The 16,202-nt window shown below is 39.3% G+C and overlaps 1 protein-coding gene across 2 annotated transcripts in view; it reads left to right on the top strand.

The window, feature by feature from the left end:
* The first annotated feature begins 1,623 nt into the window (after positions 1–1,623).
* The window catches only part of E2f5 (E2F transcription factor 5), a 15,554-nt gene continuing 975 nt past the window's right edge, over positions 1,624–16,202 (top strand). The window contains 7 exon segments of one of the 2 annotated variants that reach the window (NM_001398639.1): positions 1,624–2,057; positions 10,325–10,434; positions 11,050–11,211; positions 11,790–11,833; positions 13,399–13,463; positions 14,333–14,600; positions 15,974–16,018. In NM_001398639.1, coding sequence (NP_001385568.1) covers positions 1,845–2,057; positions 10,325–10,434; positions 11,050–11,211; positions 11,790–11,833; positions 13,399–13,463; positions 14,333–14,600; positions 15,974–16,018 — 907 coding nt within the window. In that variant the 5' untranslated portion in view covers positions 1,624–1,844. 2 annotated transcript variants of the gene reach the window in all.

The following is a 16,202-nucleotide window of genomic DNA, read 5'->3' as shown; positions in this document are numbered from 1 at the left end:
CAAATGGCTAAGATCAAAAACACAAGTGAGAGCTCCTGCTGGAGGAGTGGGATGTGGAGCAATGAAAACACTCCTCCATCGCTGGTTTGGGGGGCAATCTGGTACAGGTTCTTTAGAAGTCAATATAATGGGGATTCAGCTCAGTGGTAGAGCACTTGCCTAGCAAGTGCAAGGCCCTGGGTTCGGTCCCCAGCTCTGGGGAAAAAAAAAAAAAAAAAAAAGAAATCAATGTAGTGGTTTCTCTGAAGATTGAGAATCAGTCTACCTCAAGACCAACCTATACCACTCCTGGTACATATCCAAAGAAAATTACAACCTATTACAAGGACATTTGATCACATATGTTCATAGCAGCTTTATTCATAATAGCCAGAAACTGGAAACAACCTGCATGTCCCTCAACCGAACAATGGATTTAAAAATAAGCGGTACATGCAATTTGCTAATGAATTGATGAAACTCAAAAACATCATCCTGAGTGAGATAACCCAAACTCAGAAAGATAAACATGGTACATACTCACTTATAAGTGGATAGTAGCTGTAAAATAAAAGATCATCATGCTATAGTCCAAAGACCCAGAAAGACTAAATAATACGAAGGGCTAAAGGGAGAACATAAGGAAAGGCTCAGTGGAACAGAATTTGCAGGTGGATTGGGGGCAGGTGGGGATTTTAAGTGTTGCAGCTTTGAAGAAAAAATGCTTCCCCTAAAGAAGTTTTGTTCCGGTGTTCTGGAAAATTTTGGTTTTCAGATTTACTAGTTAATGCTGTCCATTTCCCCTCTCGATCCCCCCTCTACTCTTAATTTGGGCATTCTTGCATGTAGGATATGTCTTCATTAATTCCTGCCAAAAAATGTTTGTAGTCACCTACTATTTGTTCAGTGTGAACGATAGTCAACCGGTGCGAAAACCAAGTTGTTTAAGTTTTTTTAAATTATTTTATTTACTTACATTCCAAATGTTGCGCCCCTTCTAAGTACCCCCTCCAAAAGTTCTTCACCCCATCCCCCACTTCCCTTTGTCTCTGAGAGGGTGCTCCCCACCTACCCCCACCCACCTCATGCACCCAAGTTGTTGAAGTTTTTAATCTTGATTCTCAAGTTTGCAAGTAAAAAACAAAATGTGGGAACACATTTTCATTTTCTCCTCTCAGATCTGTGATCTTACTATACATCCGTAGTTTCCTATATCACTAAAGTACAATATGTTGAGAGTGTCCCAATAATACAAGTATTGGGCAAAAATATAACTTTTGTAAAGAATGCTACTTAAAAGCAGGTAAGGCAAAAGTTGGAGTTGGGGGGGGGGGGAGGACGGAGTCTACCACCTTCACTTTCAAGGCTCGAGTCCTTCTGTGTGTGCAGAAAAGTCTTTGGAAAGGACTGAAGATCAGAGTCCAAAAGCCTTCGGGGACGCCGCGTTCTTCTATTGATGCGACGAGCCTTAGAATACTTGCACCTGATTTGATGCAAAAGAGACATGCTCGAGAGCTCCAGGCTTAGACTGCATGCTGGTCCTAAGCAGGACTATAGACCGTCCTGAGCACCGCTCGCCCGAGGGAACGCGACTGCCCCGCCCCTCCGCGGAGAGTACGTTACTAGGCAACGCCGCGCGGCGTCACTTCCTGCCATTTAAACTCAGGCCCACCCTCGCGGCACTGGCCGCTCGCTAGAGTCCGCGCGCTCTGTAGTGCGGCGCGTTCTGTGGTACCGCGCGCGAGCTTCGCGGCTCCAGGGACTGGTGAACGCGGGGAGCGCCGCGGGCCGGAGCGGAGTCCGCGCACCTCCTCTGCCGGCGGCCGAGGGGTTCCCGGGCAGCGGACGTCAGGGCCGCGGCGGTGATGGCGGCGGCGGAGCCCACGAGCTCTGCTCAGCCCACGCCGCAGGCCCAGGCCCAGCCGCCGCCTCCGCCGCCGCATGGGGCGCCTTCTTCCCATCAGTCCGCGGCGCTCGCGGGGGGCAGCAGCCGGCACGAGAAGAGCCTGGGGTTGCTCACCACCAAGTTCGTGTCGTTGCTGCAGGAGGCGCAGGACGGCGTCCTGGATCTCAAAGCGGTGAGCGGTGGGCGGGGATGGGGATGGGGAGGGCGAGGCCTGAGGGAGCTGGGTCTAACGCTCACACGCCGGCCGAGACTCGGGATCCGGAGGTACCTAGGACGTGGAGGGGCCGGGGTGGATGCGGGGGCCCCCACCTACCGGCCACCGCGCGGCCCTGGCCACAAAGAAGCGCTCCGAGAGCCCAGGAATTCGCGCTCTGCTCTAGGCTCACTTAGGGTTGGTTTGCTGTTGGAAACTGGTGTCTTAATGGAGCGCTCTGCGGGACTTCGTGCCTGTTTTGAAGAACTTTCATGCCAGTTTTTCAGAATGAAAGAGGGAAAGAGAAAACTTAACCCACCTCCGCTAAAATAGTTTTTAGACGGGGAAATTTTTCATCGATGCTTAGGAAGTGAGATTGGATTTGTTGACTTAATTTAGAATCTTTCTACTTTTTAGACCTGAGATTTGCGATCACACGGAGAGGGGTCCGTTTTGTGACTTTCAGACTAATGGGTGGAATTACTTAGTCAACTTTATCTGGTTTTTATAAGGATGTTTGCTTCGTTCTTTGCTATGGTTCGGATTTTTTCAAACAACAACAACGTGCATTTAAAGCTGTTCAGTCATAGTGATTTAACCGTTCCTGGCAAGACTTGGAAGGATTCCACAGCGCAGGGAGGGGGAAACAATATGGGATCGTGCGAATTAAAATTCAGCCAGTACACGGAGGTTCAGAAAGAGCCAATACTTTACAAATAAATAAATTTGCTAGTTTAAAATCACAGAGGATTTTATGACTCTGTGATTCTCTTATGACTCCTCTACCTGGCTGTCTGAGAAAACTCCTCACAGCATCTAGAGACTTGAGAATCATACCTTACCTTCCTGGCTTGAAACTGTTACCATCCTCAAAACAGTGGCCAAGACATTGGAAATAAGAGTCTGAGCTTGAGAAGCCTGCCTTCCAGAACTCTACTGCTGAGTGTCCTGTTCGTGGCCCAGTGGGGGACGCTGGCTTGTTGGCATTTGGATTCCCCTCCCAACCGCCCACCCTTTTCCTGGGTGTAGATGCCAGTTGGTGTCCGTTCTTACTTGAAAACATCATTTGTGGGACTTTTTTCCACTTTTGAAAATTTCTTGTATTCTCCTCCACTCCGACCTCTTCCTCTACTTAAAAGGGCTTTAATGGACATCTATAGGACTCAAATTGTAATGAATTGAAATGGTATGGTTTCACTGGCATTAATGAAGTCAGCAGAGAAACACCTGATGTTACAAAACACCCATTGAAATCTGCTGTTTAAAGTTAAATACAGCTGTACTGGATGACTGCATAAAAAAAGCCAGAGAATTTTGGTGCTTTCCAAGTAAAAATGGGGTTTGATGGTTTGTCCTGAAACATGCTCAAACCTCAGAAAATAATGAACTCGGCCCCTTCACATGTATGGCAGCAGGTTCTGATATTTAAGGGTCTTTGTTTCTGTTATCTGGATCTGTCCTAAAGATTCAAAGATTTCTGTAGTCATAAGTAAATAATTACTTAAAATAATAAGTAATGACTTACAGAGACCCATGTACCATTCTTTTTGCTAGGTTAAAAAAAGAAACATTTTACCTATAAATACTTCTACTTTTTATGTATATAAATACATATAAAATTTTATGTATCAAAATGACTTACACTGAAGTATTCCTAGTGATGTTTCTCATAATACATCATTGTGAAATATTAAGACATTCTAATAATACATGTTAAAGATTGTCCTACACTTAGAATAAATTTCTAAGTGGAAAATTTAAAACATGCACTTTATCTTTTTAAATAGAGAATCTTTAATTTTGTGAAATCACAAATATAGAAATGTATTACTTTTCTCATCAGATACCCTGAGTGGCCATAAAATATTCAAGACTATAGATGGTAACCCTAATATTCCCACCCTAATATTCCCACCCGTATGTGTGCCTGTTACACTAAACTTAGGAAAGTTCTGGGTTAGGTCTGCCAAATAAGTTTGAATGTTTGAAACTGGACTGTTACTTTCTGTGCCTTACTGCTGCCTTTCAGAACTAGTAAGTCCTTGAAAATAAACTTAAGTTTTCATGTGTCTCTGTTCTTTATGGATTCCTTTTTTGTAACGAAAGGTGCATAATTTTACTCCCTGAGAGTAAAATAACATGTTAGGCAATGGGCATCTACCTGAAAAGGAGAGAGAGAACACTAATGGAAGATTCTGTAGAAACAGATTAAACTAGTTTTTATTTTTCTGTAGCTTAATCACTGAACTGTTAAGGAGTGTGAGTGTCTGTTGCTCTGAAAATTCCTGTTCTGTTCACTTTGCAGGTGAGTTTCTCTGTTTCATTGGCCATTTTAATGCCATCTTGAACTTTGCAAGCACACTCTGGATTGTGTATGTTGTTATTAAGTTACAAATTACCTGAATATTCTAAGTATTCTCTCTCTGATCCAGACACAAACTTAACAAATGACCTAACTGATAAACAACTAGAAGAGACATAGTTCAGCCTCAGGCTTTTAGTAGGTAACACGGTTTGTGAGATAATTGGCATAAGGAAGGCTGTGTGGAGCACAACAAGCCTTCAGTGTTTGCTTTAGGATTCTTAGGCCAGCCCCGCTCGTGGGTATGTGTAATTGAAAGTGGGTTCTGGAACAGGTATTTGTATACTCTATGCTCATGTCAGTGTTAATCAAATAGTCAAAAGTTGGGTAACTCAGATGTCTTTCAGTGATTAATCAAATGAGGTATAGTGAGTGACTATTCTGTTTTTTAGAAAGAAAAATTCTGGCACCTACAGCAGAAATGACCCTTGAGGGTGTTATACTGAATAACAGACAAATACTGTAGAAGCCTTTCTTAAACATTTCATGTATGAGTGTACACCTGCACTACATATGTCTATGGAGGCTGCAGAGGCCGTACGACTGCATTAGATGCCCTGGGTTGGAGTTATAGATGGTTGAGAGCTGCTATGTGTATACTAGGAATTGTATACTGGGAATTGAATTTAGGTCCTCTGGAAGAGCAGCCAGTACTCTTAAACTGCTGATCCACCTCGTCATCCTCTACTGTGTGATTCTTATTCGGAGTATTTAAGAATACTCAGCTTATTAAAGACAAAGCAGGAGAGTGCCAGAAGATAGAGCAGTATAGAATGAAAGTTGATTAATGAGGTTGTAGGCTGAATTGTGCTTACTTCTTGGTGCTCTCCCAACCCCCATTTATTAAAATGGAACTGCATTTGAAGGAAGGTCCTTAAAAAGAAGTCTGAGTTAAGTGACAGCCCTGATTAAATCTGATTGGGCCCCTATGATAGTAAATTAGGAGACAGCAGAGGATTCCACACATAGATCCCAAGAGAGGAAAAGATTGGGAGATGAGGGACAGTGGTGTCAGATAAGATAAGATAAGATAAGGAGTGTCAGATAAGAAGAGGTTAAATATAACGACACGTCACAGTGAAACTCTTTGTTTTATATGCTAGTCAAAATAATTATATATAAGAATTTACCAACTATACAATTGTGGATATAGGCAAACAATCTCTAGAGATTTCAATTTGTAGATTTCAGAGGATTACTATGATTTTCCTAGTTAAACACTATCAAATATCTTTTTCTCCTCGTTTGATTATTTGTTGGTGACCTGTATTAAAAAATAGAAATGAACTTTCCCAGAACAATATAAAAGCTTATGCATTTCAGAACAATAGCAGGCAGTTGTAAACACAGAGGGTATTTTTAGGTGCAGTTTTTTGGGGGTATAGCATTGATAGATTAAAACACTGAGTCAGTAAATGATGCTGCTTTAGGAGAGAACCCTTATGCCCTTAGTGTCAGCAGTTCTTTGGTATTTCATTTCCTTGTTGATTTATGGCCCCTACAGTCCCATTAGAAACAAAGTGGCCTCTCCCAGAAATTTTCTCTTGGCCTCACCTTAAGTATGTCCATTTTATAACATTTTATAAATGACCTTCTCTTCTTGTCCCTCTTTGTGTGTGTGTGTGTGTGTGTGTGTGTGTGTGTGTGTGAGAGAGAGAGAGAGAGAGAGAGAGAGAGAGAGAGACTAGGGATTTGTACATATTTGGCAAATGCTGACACTAGTCTTTAGAATATTGTTTCTTTTTAAAGATTTGTTTATTTGTACTGTTGTTTTGTACATGAGGCAAAACAACGGTACAAGTAAACTCGTGGTGCACCACCTGCATTGAGTATCCATGGAAATCAAAAAGAGGTGGTTGGGTTCCTTGGAGCTGGAGTTACCTATGCTTATAATTTATAATCATCCTTGTGGATGCTAGGAACCAAACCTAGATCTTCTGGAAGAGCAACAAGTACTTTTCTTAACACCTAAGCTATTTCTTCAGCTTCTCTTGTTTAATGTTTTAAACATTATTCCATGAGATATTGTCAGCATAGGCATAAATTTAAGTATATATGCTTTTTTCAATAAACAAAAAATAGAAATTAAAATTCCTGCTTTTATGCCATTTTTTTTTTTTTGAGCTGGGGACCGAACCCAGGTAAGATTTCCTAGGTAAGCGCTCTACCACTGAGCTAAATCCCCAGCCCCAATGCCATTTTTTTTTAATTTTTTTTTAATCTACTCTTTATGGAACTTATAGACAAGTTATACTTGAATTCCCTATTCAGTACAAGGATATAACTGAATTTAAATGCACAAATTATTTAAAATATTTTAAATTGTATAAAACTTTGTGTCACAAGTTTGTTTCATGAATAAAGATTAATGTCAAACATTGTCATTATTCTTTAGCCTTTTGGGCTTTTCTATAAAATGAGAACATCTACTCTGCAGAGACATTGTGAACTTTAAGTTAGGTAATGTTATGGCTTACCAGCAGAAATACCTTAGTAAGTTGGAGCCAAGGTGTGCTGCAAAGAGATCACACCATACAACAGATCTCACATGAGGGGTGTACTGGGGAAGTGGTGTGTACAGAGGCTGCCTGTGAACGAGGGTAGAGGGGAAAGAGCAGGAAAAGAAGGCACTGACTTTTTGCTTTTTATAAGGGGGTATAGCATAGGGAAAATCTTCACCTCATGGCAACAGTGGAAATTTTGGTGGCTGATGATGACATAGCACTATGACTTGGTTACTGAAAGTGAATTCAGGAGTGGTGTTTTCCAACAGATATTTGTAGAGTCCTGTTACAGTTACCCTATTGCTATAGGTTAAAATCAAATATTTTATATATTAATTATGAGTAGAGTTTGAAATTAGGCAATAGTTAAACTAAGGAAATGGGTGAATATAAAATGCCACATGCCACGTCTGAAGTGTTAAAAGTTTTTATTCTTATTAAAATATGTTCTGGCCGGCCTTGGTGTGTCACTTGAGAGCCTGTTGCCTTAATACTTGGAGATTTATTTTTTTCTTTTTTGTCTGTGTTTGTGTGAGTGTCTGTGCCTGTGGAGGTCATCAGAGGGCATTGTGAATTGTTCCACATGGTTGCTAGGAATTGAACGTAGGTCCTTTAGAAGAGCAGCAAACACTTTTTAACTGCCAAGCCATTATTTCAGCCCTCCTCATCGTTTTTGGTAAAATTTCTTTGATTTTATACAGCATTGCTGTTGGAATACTTTGATTTTGAATTCTGGCTCTTATCTTAATGTAAATTTCTGAATTTCAATCATGTATTGAATGCATATTTGTTATCTATTGTGACCCAGAAGAGAGTAAAGAACTTGCTTTGCAGGTAGAGACTGTGAAATATAGGAAGTTGTTTTAACTCATTTTTATGTGACTGACACCCCTTTAAATGGAACATTGTGGCACTTAAATCCTACCATATTGGTCCTTGTTTATTGTTTATTTCACCTGCCTACCTGGTAACAGCTTTCAAAGTTTGAATATTATTCTGTCTCTAGACATTATTTGCCTCCCATTTGTGAGATGTAATCTTATAAAGCAACTAATATTTAAAGGAGAAATAGTTTTCTTCCAAAGGATTCTCTTAGGGTTTGTGTATTTTTTACTATAAACTGAGTTGTGTGATAGATGCAACCTTTGTGACTTTCTTATAGTTTTTTTGGCCATCAAGTATAGAAAATGTAATCTTTTTAAAATAAACCTGATGCTCTTTTTACTAGCCACAGTATAAAAAGTTGGGATGAGGTTGGTGATTCCGATCCCTGCCCGCCTCCTTGGTACACCAGAGCAGTTTGAGGGCTGGATAAAAATGCAGTGAAGGCACATGTAGTAATTTGAATGAGAATGACCCCTATAGGCTTAAATATTTGAACACTTGGACCTCAGTTGGTGGCACTGTTTGGGAAGCCTAAGGGGAGTGGCCTTGCTTGCTGCCACTAAGTGCTTGCTACTCAGGAAGTGTATTACTGCTGGCAGTATGAAAGGAATTCCTTCTGCCACTCTTGTTTGTGCTTTTTACTTTAAGCTTGTATTTGAAGATTTGAGTCCTCAGCTTTCTGCTCTGGCCAGTGTTACTGTCTGCTGCCAGGCCTCCTCCCTGCCATGATGTTCTCTTATATCCCTTTGGAACCCATAAACCAGAATAAACTCTTCCTTAACTTGGTTTGGTCATGGTGTTCTATCACAGCATCAGAAAAATAACTAATAGATTAAGGCCCCCTTCAAATTCATGACAGTTTTATTTTTATTTTTTTAATTATATACACACACACACACACACATACTGTCACTTCTTCAGACACACCAGAAGAGGGCATCTGATCCCATTACAGATGGTTGTGAGCCACCATGTGGTTGCTGCGAATTGAACTCAGGACCTCTAGAAGAGCAGTCGGTGCTCTTAACCTCTCAGCCTTTTCTTAGAGCACCGACTCTTAAGTTTAACATGGGCGGTAATACTGTCTAGTACTCCTTCTGCACTGTCCACTATTTTATGTCACTATTTCACTTTCTCCTCTCCTCCCGTCCCTCTAGCCCAAAGCTGATAAGAAAATCAGACATAGTAGAAATGAAATGTCTGTTCTATTTCGTCTACTAATAACTGTATTAGCCCAGTGAATGCTGTGCAAGTTGCTAAGGTTCATAACAATCTCCTTAGTTACTGTCCTTCTTCCCTTTTGTGTTATTAACTCTGTTTGTCAGATTAGCCATATCAGCATACAAGTTGAAATAGCACCTAACTTAAAAGAGTGAAGAAACAACTTCTTAGAGACCAGACAACTCCTGTGGTTATGGCCCTCTCTGTTCCTTGTTGTAGCAGGACACTGGAAAGACAATGTCTATACTATCTTTCTAGTTGTTCTTACACTTTCTCCAGGAGATCCCCCTCCCCTGACAAGATAGGTGTGTTCAAGGGAATCGCTTGTCTCTGAGACTTGCCTTACTGCAGTGCATGCATGTTCATCCTTACATCCGTTGGTTCCACTCTTCCTGCATGCATGACCATTGTGTCAGTGTCAGGGTACTCTTCATTTTTCACACTTTGTTCCCATGTTAGGTGGATCTTGTGGATTCCACCTGCTCCTCAGATGTCTGTCACCTGAAGACAATCCAAATGATGTCTAGCTTGTGTCTCCCTTATAACTCTGGCCTCTCTTCCATGACCTATGTTCCTGTGTCCAGTGATCTCCTTTTGGATGTTAACAGTCTCTAAGGTTAAGTTCCTGACTTCCATCGCTTCAATATTTTGTTACTCTGACCTTTTCTAAACTTCGAGGGAAAAAACTACCAAGTTTTCTGAAAGCATTGTTAGAACCACCACTATGTTACAGATTTTTATTTCTTACTAATTTAATGCTGGTGGGATGGAATTATTCATGCATGTTTTGCTATGAGCTTATAAAAGAAATTCTTATTAAATAAATAGGTTCATAATTTGTATATATAATTCTGAATCCCCTTGTTCCTTAATTGCTAAAAGGCCCAGATATAAAGAATAAGGCTGTCTTTTGGTGAGATTCTTCTGAAGAATGAAACAGAAAGTGACAAAGACTGAAAACTAGTAGTTATTCCTCATCTTAGTACATAAATTGACAAGGAATTACTACTATTCTCTCTTATTTTTATGGGCCTCATGTTATGACCTTAATTTTTTTTTCTTCCCTTCAACATCTGCAAGTGTTTAGACAGAGTAATTTTTCTGGTATTGGCAGAGTCTGGGAAGTGCTTCAGGTATATCTAGCTATTGTTCTAAAGACATTGAGTGGGTCAGATTTGGGATTAGACTCATGCTGTGACCTTGACAGTTAACACTTTCATTTTAAAATATAGACATGTTAACTATGTTTTCTTTGTTCTCTTTTTCCTAAACAGGCTGCAGATACTTTGGCTGTGAGGCAAAAGCGAAGAATTTATGATATCACCAACGTCTTAGAAGGAATTGATCTAATTGAAAAAAAATCAAAGAACAGTATCCAGTGGAAGTAAGTCACAAACCTTACTCAAACACTGTACCTGACAAAAATCAAACTTGAAACTTCCTTTTCCCGAATGCTCAATTTTAGTCCTGTAATAACACCAAACCTGTCTTCCCCAGGACAGTTCTCTGACCCTATCCATTATGTGTTGGATGTTTCCTTACCCTCTCCACAGTTTTATGTATTAGCTATGATATGTTTGCTTGCTTATGACAAATACTTTGTTTTTAAAAGTACTTCCTTTGGCCTTAGTTTTTTTTTTTTTTTTTTTCCTTTGTTAAAATTCTACCCAAATACCAGAAGTTAACTTTACCAGCATCTCAGTGTACACTAGGAGAGTTTTAAATTTAACTATTAGCGTTGACAAGATTTATTTATTAATGTGCATAGGTATTTTACCTGCACATATGTCGGTGTGATGGTGCCAGATTTTCTGATGGATAGTTGTGAGCTGGCATGTGGGTGCTGGAAGTGGAACCTGTGTCCTCTGGAAGAGCAGGCAGTGCTCAGAAGAGTATAAACTCATTTTGATTAACCTATGGGTCAATTTTATTACTACAAAAAGTAAATGATATTAAATGGGTGTCTGATCCTGTGGATATTTATTCTAATGCTTTTAAGGGGTGTAGGTGCTGGCTGTAATACTAAAGAAGTTATAGATAGATTAAGATGTCTTAAAGCTGAAATTGAAGATCTAGAATTGAAGGAAAGAGAACTTGACCAGCAGAAGTTGTGGCTACAGCAAAGCATCAAAAACGTGATGGAAGACTCCATTAATAACAGATATCCTTCTCCATAAGTTACATATATACGCTGTTTTAGTCTCGTCAGTTATCTGTGTATGCAGTTAAGTTTTACAAATGAACTTAGCATTTATAGTTTTCTAATAACTTAGACTAGTATTTTAACATACGGTCATTTTTAAGTTGTGTGTATTAACATTTTTCTGTTGTAGTGAGGGGAGAAAGATACATACTTTCAGTGTACTAACAGTTACCCAAGAAAGTTGAGCCTGCATGGCTCTCCTCCACCAGTGTTGATGCTCTTTCCCATCCATTCGGTGTACACACACACACACACACACACACACACACACACACACACTCACATTCTCTCTCTCTCTCTCTCTCTCTCTCTGTGTGCGCGCGCGCGCGCGTGTGTGTGTGTGTGTGTGTGTGTGAAAGAAACCATTTTCTATCATAACCCAGAAGGCCTCAGAAGTCATGAACCAGAATTGCTATTTAAAGAGTTGTATTCTATTTGCTTGACCATGTTGCAGCACTTTTCATTCATCAGATTTCACTTTGGCATTTAGGTATAGTAAGTAGTGATGTGCTGTTCCTTAACTCTTATGACAGTACATTTTCTTATGTAACTCACGAAGACATCTGCAGTTGCTTTAATGGTAAGTACTATGAGCCTGTTTTTATATCATTTTATTCTTATTTATTTTGGTTATTAGAGACAGGGTTTTTCTGTGTAGACCAGGCTGGCCTCTAATTCAGAGATTTGCTTCCTAGGATTAAAGGCATGGCCACCACCACCTGCTATATTCTTTGAACAACCTGTAGATAATTCCCCACTCAGCCTGTTGGTATTTTCAGGAGTTGGGGATGTTTTTGCCTTTCTCTGCAGAGGTGCGCTGATAGGTTGCTTCTGTTTCTCTTTTTATGGCTTTTATTTCATGTGTGGGAGGGTAGGGCAGCCAATGGAAGAGGAATTTAAATCAATAGGATTTAGCACAGCCTTTGAAGGTCACAGTCAATAACAAGACTTAAGCTGGATCCAGGGAATGTGAAACGTTAAGTATTGTCATGAAACCCAGTGAGCAAAGTTAGGTGAATCTACTTTATAATCCTAGTCCTAATCCTGCTCCAGCTTCTGTGTTCCACATTTACTGCTTGAGGTGGCCATGCCACATATTAACTAAAGTGAAGGACACTACATCCAAAATTGTGAAATAAAACTCTATGCTTCTTTATATTATGCATATTTCCTAAAAGGATAGCATGTGTACTGCCCACCCAGAGTAATCAGTTGGCCAAGTTATCATTTCAAATGCAAGCTGAATTTCAATGTAAAGATTGTTAGAAATACAAAAAGGCTTGTTCTATTTTACCAGCACAGTTTTTATGCATTTTAATGAAGTTTGGGGAAAGCTTTACTAATTTGAGATTGCATAAAAACTCTGTAATATGTGACTTCAAAATAAGTTCACTTAAGTGTAACCACTTACTCTATCATACCTAGTCTCTAATGTCCTCTTTTATAAATGGTTTAACTGCTTTAAGAAACAGTATTTATATGAGACAAAAAGAGTGCATAGTCTCAGAATGTACAGGACACCAAGTAAAAGAAAGGATCTAAAAATTTCAGGGAGAATAGCAGCTAATTCTGAGAATGAGTCTTTATGAGCTGATATGTCTTCATTTAATGTGCAGAGTGCAGCAGGCTATTGTTACGGCCTTTGTTTTATTAAGTCTGATGTCATCGAGCCTAGGTTTCTGGTTGGTTTTTTAAGACAGGGTCTCAGGTTGGCCTCAAACTCTGTGTAGCCAAGGATGACTTTCTGGTCCCTCCTGGTCCTTCCCCTTTGCACTGGAATTACAGGCATGACCCCTGACTTATCTGGTGTTAGGGACAGAACCCAACCCAAGGCTTTTTCAGTAGGCTGACACTACCAAATGAGCTACACCTCAAACCTGTATTTATCTTTCTGTTTCTTTAGATAAATTCTCAAGTAGCCCATGGTGGCCTAGAACTCATCCTTTAGCAAAGGTTAACCTGGGATTCGTAATTCTCTTGCCTTCAACCCCCCTGCCCCCACCAAGTGCTAAAATTAAAAACATGTACCACCTAACTTGGTAACCTGGGACTAAATCTACACTTCTGATTTCAGATCTTCCATCCTTCCATCTCTTCTGATCTACAGCATTCTTACAGTTGTTAAGTATTTATTTATCTTGCCAGGTGATACACTGTTGGCCATTCAGGCACCCTCTGGTACACAGCTGGAAGTACCTATTCCAGAAATGGTATGTAGCATAGCTGTTATACAAGTGAAAAGAAAAAACTACTGTCTAAAGAGAGACAAATGTATTTTTTGAGCAAAATAAGAACTATTAGAGTATGAACATTTTTGAGTTATTGCTATTAAGATATATATCTAAAAACACTGATATCTGAATATGAACATCAATACTTTGGTAAAACTCTCTAAATCTGTACTTCCCTTCTCCCCTAATCTTGAAGTATTTAGGAATTTACATTATTATTTGTTAAAGCCTCAAGAAGCAAATTACCTTTTTGAAAAAAAAATTTTTTTATCTATGTAGGAAATCAAGTCAGTTGTCTTTTGCTTGATGGGTGGAAAGGTTTTGGTTTGTGAAATTTGTAAATTCAACAAGATGTTGAGATAACCAGTCAGAGATTGGAGTTTGTGCATGTGGAGAAGTTATAGAACATTACGAGCACCACCAGGTAATATCACAGACAGTGAAATGGATAGCAGTGTACCCTTGTAGTAATCATCCCAGCATGTGAGAGACTGAGGTTTGAAGCCAACCTGGACAAAACAGTAAAAGACTATCAAGTAAAGATGAAAGCGGGGAGCAGGAAACAAATAGAAGGGGAAGGGGGAAAGGGTGGGACAGGTTAATTGTTTAGAATTCTCCAACTACTCTTTTGATAATCACCATTTGAGCAAAGTTTACCATTTAGGCACAAGTGGCTTACAGACCTTAGGATCCTATTCTACTTGGTCATTTTTTTCATGTGTTGCAACCAAATGACTTTGTTGTGTGAATTTAGGTGTTAGATCCTAATGACATTGCTTGGTGATTGAGTCTTTCAAGTTAGCTAGCTGTGATTAATACTTATTTGTTTATACCCAATAACTTCAAAGGGACAGAATGGACAAAAGAAATACCAGATAAATCTGAAGAGTCACTCAGGACCAATCCATGTGCTACTTATAAATAAAGAGTCCAACTCATCTAAGCCGGTGGTTTTTCCTGTCCCCCCACCTGATGACCTCACACAACCTTCCTCCCAGTCCTCAACTTCAGTGACTCCACCGAAATCCACCATGGCTGCTCAAAACCTGCCCGAGCAGCATGTTTCTGAAAGAAGCCAGAATTTCCAGCAGACACCAGCTACAGAAATATCTTCAGGTTGGTAGAAAGCCTTTGGTGTAAATATTTCACATGAAAACATGAATATTATATGAAACAGCTCAAAAAGCTATTCTGAATTTGTCGGTTCTTATATCTGAGGCAAAATAATCTTACTCCATGTTTTAATTTAGTATCATCTATAGTCTATATGCCTGTCACTAAAATAGATATAAGATTTTAAGGCATATTCTTTCTATATTGCTAGACATATACATGTATGTATATATACATTACAGAAATTCAGTTACAGTGTTTAGATTGTATAGAACTTTTGTTTCTCAGCAAATACAAATGTCACTGCAGATGTAAAAAGCTGTATTATAACTTGAATTGGTTAGTAATGGGATATACCTCATTGCTTCCACTTCAAGATTTCAAATCAATAATAATGAAGCTAGAAAGATTTTACTTGGGGTTGGGGATTTGGCTCAGTGGTAGAGCGCTTGCCTAGGAAGCACAAGGTCCTGGGTTCGATCCCCAGCCCCGAAAAAAAAAAGAAGAAAAAAAAAAAAAAAGATTTTACTTTGGTACGGGTCCGTTTTTAAGTTTTGTGCTGCCTATGTATGTTTTGTGTCTTTCTATACATATTTCTATAGTATAGTTGAAGAGCTGCAGAAGAGAAAGTGTAGTCTTTAAGAAAGTACTAAATAATTTTAATTGGAATATATAAGGCCAACAAACTGTATATACTTTAGCTTAAACTTAGTTGGTACTTTGGCTTCCACAGAAAATTAAGAGAATTGAGTATTTTCTGTGTGTCATTTAATATAAGAAAGGTCTTGGGGCCACATTAGACATTTTGAGTATCAGATGAAAATGCTAGCTAATAAAGCCGTTAAGATTTGTCACGGGAAAGTAGAAGTTAGAGTTGTACAGTGATGAGCATGGGAGTAGGGGACTTGGAAACTGTACTTTTGGAAATCAGAAGGTAGCCTTTCAGAAGCTTCAGAGACAGAAAATTAGATATTTGCAAGCAGAGCAGTTGAGAGAACAGTTACGACTAGAATAGTGTGCTACCAAGGCGGGATAGGAAAAAGAAATAATAAGCAGATATGAGAAATACTCTTGAGGCAAACTAAGTTTTGATGTATAAGATAGAGATAAAATGAGCAGGAGAAATGAAGTGTTGTTGAGTGATAGGATTATATCACACTTGTGACACAGACTAGGTTTTAGAACAATGGGGAGGCTTTGCGTCTCTATGTTCAGTTTGGAAGTTTAAAGTTAATGCCAAGAAAGTAGTTAGGTAATCATGTGATTTGTCTTTCCGTAGTGTTCTAGTACTTTTACTTTTATTCCACCCATTAAACTAATAATGTGACTATCACATTGAAATTTAATTGCCCCTATTACATTTCTGTTTCCAACAGGATCTATTAGTGGAGACATCATTGATGAACTGATGTCTTCTGACGGTAAGAAATTGACAATTTTACTATTGGATATATATCACTACGAGAGTTTAAATGCCACGTGACTCAACATTATAGTAAAGTGGAGAATCTTTTAAAATTTTTATTTACTTGCATTTTAAGAGAAAACTCATAAGGAATACTTACCACTTTTATTGAAAACTATTCACCCAGGAACAGGAGTAAT

This window comes from Rattus norvegicus, chromosome 2 (assembly GCF_021556685.1).
Source record: "Rattus norvegicus strain SHRSP/BbbUtx chromosome 2, alternate assembly SHRSP_T2T, whole genome shotgun sequence".
In the NCBI taxonomy this organism is placed as follows: Eukaryota; Metazoa; Chordata; class Mammalia; order Rodentia; family Muridae; genus Rattus; species Rattus norvegicus.
Note: the sequence above shows the minus strand (reverse complement) of the source record. Positions and strands in the feature narration are given on the sequence as shown.